The sequence below is a fragment of the Nannospalax galili genome, unplaced genomic scaffold, assembly GCF_000622305.1.
Source record: "Nannospalax galili isolate Female #2095 unplaced genomic scaffold, S.galili_v1.0 scaffold1250, whole genome shotgun sequence".
In the NCBI taxonomy this organism is placed as follows: Eukaryota; Metazoa; Chordata; class Mammalia; order Rodentia; family Spalacidae; genus Nannospalax; species Nannospalax galili.
Window position 1 is genome coordinate 465,638 of NW_008328704.1, and position 5,505 is coordinate 471,142.

Genomic DNA, 5,505 nt, shown 5'->3' on the forward strand with positions numbered 1-5,505 from the left:
GACGCTTTGTCCGGCGCCCGTCCAGCCTCGTGGCGGGGTCCCCCGGACTCCCCGGGCGCGGCTCACGGGTTGCGGTTTCCCCGCAGCCGAAGCAACTTCCCGACAAGTGGCAGCACGACCTTTTCGACAGTGGTTTCGGTGGAGGAGCCGGCGTGGAGACCGGGGGCAAGCTGCTGGTGTCCAACCTGGACTTCGGAGTCTCGGATGCCGATATTCAGGTAGGCGACGGGGACCCCCGCGATCCGTCTCGCCCCCCACGGAAGTCTCTGCCAGGTCCCCCAGGGCCAGGCCAACCACTGTCATCCTCGGGTTTGAACGCGACCAGTAAGGCGGGCTGCCCGGGGAGGTGACTACCTGCACGGACACTGCCTGGAGCGCATGCCCTTTTGCCAGGGCATTCAGTTTCTAACGGGCACGGACATGGGCCCCACGAGTGGTTTCCTATGTGTCACTGATACACTCAGAGTGTTTACTTCTCGGTTCTTGCGCCTGTGTTAGTGACTTAACTAGAGAACACAACTCTCCCCTTCTGTGACTGATGGAGCACAGAGATGGACGGGTAGCTGTGTGCGTCCCAGTCTGGAGCCCTGGGGTCTCACTGGTGGCCTTTTCTGGGCCTTGTCCGTGGTGTGTGTGTGGTCCTCAAACCTGTCTTTGGTTGGAACCTACTCTTTTCCCTTTCTTTCTTGATTGGATCCCAAAAGGCATTTAGAGTTGTTTCCTGGTTGGGATGAGTCTTGGAGGTGGCTGGGTGCTGGGCCTCCCTGGGTTCTTTTTCCCAGAGCCCAGCCCTTTGGCCTTCCAGAAAAAGGCCAGTGAGCACTCACAGTGTCTCAACACTTTTTTTTAAGGTGGTTTCTGGCATCCACTTCCTGCTGTGTACCTGCGGCAGAAGTAGCCCCCACACTCTGGGTTCCCTCTCCAACTCCCAGCCTGCCTGAGGTCAGGGCAGTTTCCATGGCGCGCTTGACTTCAGACTTTTCGGCAGGCTTGAGTAGGAGGAGAGGGAAAGGTGAGCCAGAATCTGCCTTTGGGGAAGGGGCCGGGGTCACTGCTCCCAAATTAGCGGCCCTTTGAGCTGGTCTGCTCTGGCCTTGGTGTTTGCTGAAACAGTACTTGGGCGAGTTGTATGCTTTCCTTTGCTGAAAGATAGTGTCTTGCTCTTCTGCACCATAGGGGGTGCTTTGTGACTTCCTTGACCTGCATCATGCTACAGGCATCTGGTTCCTCTGACCCAGGTGCTCCTGGAAGTTGCTGTTCCTCATGCCCCATCAGTCTCTTCCTCAGTTCTTACTGCCATTGCCTGTCCCTTCCCAGATGGCAGTCAGGGGAGTGCCCCCAAAGCACTCACAGGGACTGCCCCGGGCCGCTAAAAGGAAAAAGAGCTTAGCTTCCTTGTTAATAGCTGCTCTGTCCTCCTCCCAGGAACTCTTTGCTGAATTTGGAACCTTGAAGAAGGCAGCCGTGCACTACGACCGTTCTGGGAGAAGTTTAGGGACAGCAGATGTACACTTTGAACGAAAAGCTGATGCCCTGAAAGCTATGAAACAGTACAATGGTGTCCCTTTGGATGGTGAGTTGGAGGCTGGGCCCAGGATGTCTGTGGGGCTTGTGGAGTTTGGGGCTGGCACCTCTCCCTGTAGGAATATGGGTTGCCCCTGTGGCTGAGGACACTTTGCATTTGCCCCTTTGTCTCTCTCTTCCATTCTGCCACCTCTCATGCTGCCCCACACATCTGGACCAACCTCTTGTGAACCCCCATCCAGCAAGCTACATCCCTCCCCTCCTTCAGCTCCTTCCGGAAGATTCACTTCTGTGGAGCCTTCTCAGAACCGCCATAGTACACCTGAGTGCGGGGCTGTAGTCGTAAAGACAAAGGTACCTGTTCTTCTTCCATCAGGTCACCCACACCTGTCCACCCATAAGCACCCTGGACACTTGACCACACAGCCCCTCCTAGCTTGGACTGAGAAGGAGTGAGGAGGTGTTGGTGGGGTTGTCGTTGTACTTCTCCCGCCAGGCTCTCCAGGCCATTTCCCTTGTCGGGGGCATTAGACACACACAAAGGCCCTTTCCTCCAGAGCTTGCATGGAGACCAGGGTGTGGTGCCCTCCGGGTCAGCCTCAGAACCTCTGGGATGAGACTCTGTATTCTTTGCCCATAGGTCGCCCTATGAACATCCAGCTCGTCACATCACAGATTGATACACAACGGAGACCTGCACAGAGGTAAGTTCCAGGGCCCTTGGAGAGGGGTGTGGGTTTGTGATCATGACCCACAAGGCCTTCCAGTACATCACAGTTCTATTTTCCTTGCTAGCATAAACAGAGGTGGCATGACAAGAAACCGTGGCTCTGGAGGTTTTGGTGGTGGTGGCACCCGGAGAGGGACCCGTGGAGGTAGCCGGGGAAGAGGAAGAGGCACCGGCAGGAACGCAAAGCAGCAGCTTTCTGCGGAAGAGCTAGATGCCCAGCTGGACGCTTACAATGCAAGGGTGAGTCCTGGGGCCAATGAAGCCTCGGTAGGGCTGGGCCTGTGGGAGCAAACCAAAGCCAGGTGAGACAGGGCCTTCTGAATGAACCACCTCTCTGTTTCAGATGGACACCAGTTAAACAGCCAGCAAATCCTCACGTGCAGCAGGACCCAGAAGCCTCGTCCGTGATCCCTGGAGGGAGGGGTTGACAACTGGACTGTGCAGCCAATGGTGGATTTGTTCTTTCTGTTTTAAAATAGGATCTAAAAACTCATGTAAAGGTTTTTTTCTTTTTCTTTTTTTTTTTTAATCCGAAACAGACCTGTTTTGTACTGAGTTATTTTTGGGATAAATTTTACTGGTTGCTGTTGTGGAGAAGGTGGCATTTTCACCTTTGCCATAATAAAATAGAAATGTGTGTAGAACTGCAGCTGTCTGGTCCATCCCACTGTTGGAGTCTCCCAGGCCACAGCTGGATGTCTGGCTGTTGCACCTGGTGTGAGTACCTAGGAGGCCATGGTTGACTCCTGACTCCTTCCCTGCTGTTTCTGATGGGGCCTCAGTCTGACTTGGGGTGGGGGCTGTAGAGCCACAGTGGTCCTCTGCGTGGAGCTGCCTGCTCATTTTGCCACAGTGGGATATGAAAGAAGGTGGAGGCAGCCATGCTGTGTGTCTGGAGACAGGACCTGCACATTCTGGTGTCTTGTCTGCTTTGTTAGAGAAGTCTGGTTTCCATGCTGAGCTGTGCTGTGGTTCCTTCGTGCTCTCCCGTCTTCTTACATCAGGGAGCGAGGTCTAGGTGCTTAATTCGCTACAGTCTCAGTGTCCTTGGATGTTAGTTCCAGGACCAAACGTAAGGGTGCTTAAGTATGTAAAGTGGTATAGTGTCTGCTTAGAACCTGTGCCCAGGTTCATTGCGGGAAGGAGAGCACTGTGACAAGGGCTTGAACTTGTGGCAGTCCTGTCTCAGTACAGGGATTATCATGCCCAACTCTCAGGCTTTTGATCACCGTTATGTTACTTATGTCTCATGTAAGGCAAATGCTGTGTAAATAGTCCTCATTGTATTTTGCTTAGGAAATAGACAAGGTTCATGTGTGTCCAGCACGTGGGTAGTTTTCATTTTGGATATTTCTGTCCTTGGCTCGTTGGCTCTGGAGACAGTTGGCTATTTTTGGTAAAATAGGGGCAGCAGGATCCATTCAAGAGGGGTGGGGTAAAGAGAGCCTTGGACCACGCAGCTGGGTTGGTGGTAGCATTTTGAGGTGTGGAGCCTTGGTGTCTAAATGCTGGGTCACCCGGAGGGCAAGTGTGGGTGAGTACAGTGACAAGCCTCAGAAGGAATTCTCAGGGTTGCTGAAGCCTCTGCTGCAAGTACAGTCTCCAGTGTTTAAACAGGACCCATGAGTCATTTAATTCAGTTTTGTGTTAGTGCAAGTGCATGTGAGTGGAGGACATAGAACCTCGGGTTCCAAGAACTGCCATCTTGTGTTTTATCTAAGGCAAGTCTTCTAGGACCTGGGGCTGGCCTGCTAGCATCCTCCTGCTTAGACCTCCCCAATACTGGGATTACAGGTGTGCTACCACACCCAGTTTGTTACATAGTTGAGGATTAAAGTCATCCTGTGCAGCAAGCATTTTACCAATTACCCCGTCTATAATAGTGGCTAGGTAGTTCAGGTCATTGGCAGCCATCTGGGAAGTTTTGCGGTGCCAGGTAGATGAAGAGTGGCCAGTCTTGGTCTTCTCAGAAGCTCTGTCCAGCAGGCAGTAAAGGTTTACCAAGTGAGGCCTTTTGCCTCTCCTCACTAGCAGTGAGAGGCAAAAGCTGGTTCATGTGGTAGGACTTGGGCTGTTGTTGAGGATGGGTCCTTGGCTGGTCCCCAAGAACAGACTGCCAGTCACAGCCTGCTGCTTAATCACTTCAAGAAGTACCTGATGTGCATTTCAGAACTGACTGGCAGGGTGGTGCCCATAAGCAATATTCAGGGACCTTAGGCATCCTGGGAAGGGTGGTGTGGGAGCAAAGCATTCAGAGGTATGGCCTTGGTTGGGTGGGTGTGGGCATTGGAGAGAAAATAAGTCCCAGGAAGGAGCAGGCTGAAAGTGACATCACTGCCTCAGTCCATGGTGGGCATGGAAACCTGGGCAGAGACACTGGCCACCTTTCACAAGAGTGCTGCTTTGAAAAGGATAGCTTGTTGGCACATGGAGTATTGTATGGCTAAGGGAGGGCTGAAGATGATGAGATACAGAGGATGACATCAAGGGAACAAGGCCTGATGTTTGCCATGGGCACAGGGGACATGGGTGTCGATCACAAGGCAGAGACCAGTAGCTTGGGGAGACAGGGCTGGTCATTTATAAGTAGTATGGCAGAGCCAGTCCCAACTTCCTGTGTCAGGGACAGCTGGGCTACACCTTGGAATTGCAGTAAGCCTTCCCTCCTGTACTGAAGTAAAGACAGCCTCATTTCACAAAGGAGCTTTTAGTTTCTGATCCAAGCTGGGGCATTGTTGAGGAAAGAAGAGGGGGCCCTCTTCTGTTTACTTTGCAATAGATGGCAACCAGGGAGACCCTAGGGGTCCCCACCTGTAGATGGAGGGGAGAGACTGGCCAGCACTGTTCTTTCCAGACTGTTTGAAATAAGACTCAGTGCTTTGCGATCTCCTGCAAGGTCTCCTGGCTCAGACCTTGAGCTGCTTGTGTTTGGTTGGCAGCTGCCTATGCCCTTCAGGATCCCAAGAAGACCTGTGGGGTCCCTGCGAGAAAGCAGAAGTGTGTGACTCCTGTGGCCAGTGCTGGTCTTTGGGGGCTTTTTTTTTTTGAGATGGGGTCTCTCTGTAGACCAGGCTGGCCTTGAACTCATAGATCTGCCTGCCTCTGCTTCCCAAGTGCTGGGATTGAAGGTGTGCACCACCACGCCCAGCTGAAATAGCTATCTCTTGAGCAGGGAGGTGGTGAGTGGGGATCTGAGCTCTAACCAGGTTCCTCACAGTGCCAACTCTGCTTGTGGTTCTTAGAAGTAGCTC

General features: G+C 53.0%; 1 protein-coding gene across 1 annotated transcript in view; it reads left to right on the top strand.

Moving 5' to 3' along the window:
- Positions 1-2,898, top strand: part of Alyref (Aly/REF export factor) — a 3,348-nt gene extending 450 nt beyond the window's left edge. The window contains exons 2-6 of the mRNA XM_008828416.3: positions 7-218; positions 1,426-1,573; positions 2,165-2,228; positions 2,320-2,494; positions 2,598-2,898. Coding sequence (XP_008826638.1) covers positions 7-218; positions 1,426-1,573; positions 2,165-2,228; positions 2,320-2,494; positions 2,598-2,612 — 614 coding nt within the window. The 3' untranslated portion in view covers positions 2,613-2,898. The remainder of the gene's footprint in view (positions 1-6; positions 219-1,425; positions 1,574-2,164; positions 2,229-2,319; positions 2,495-2,597) is intronic.
- The last annotated feature ends 2,607 nt before the right edge of the window (positions 2,899-5,505 follow it).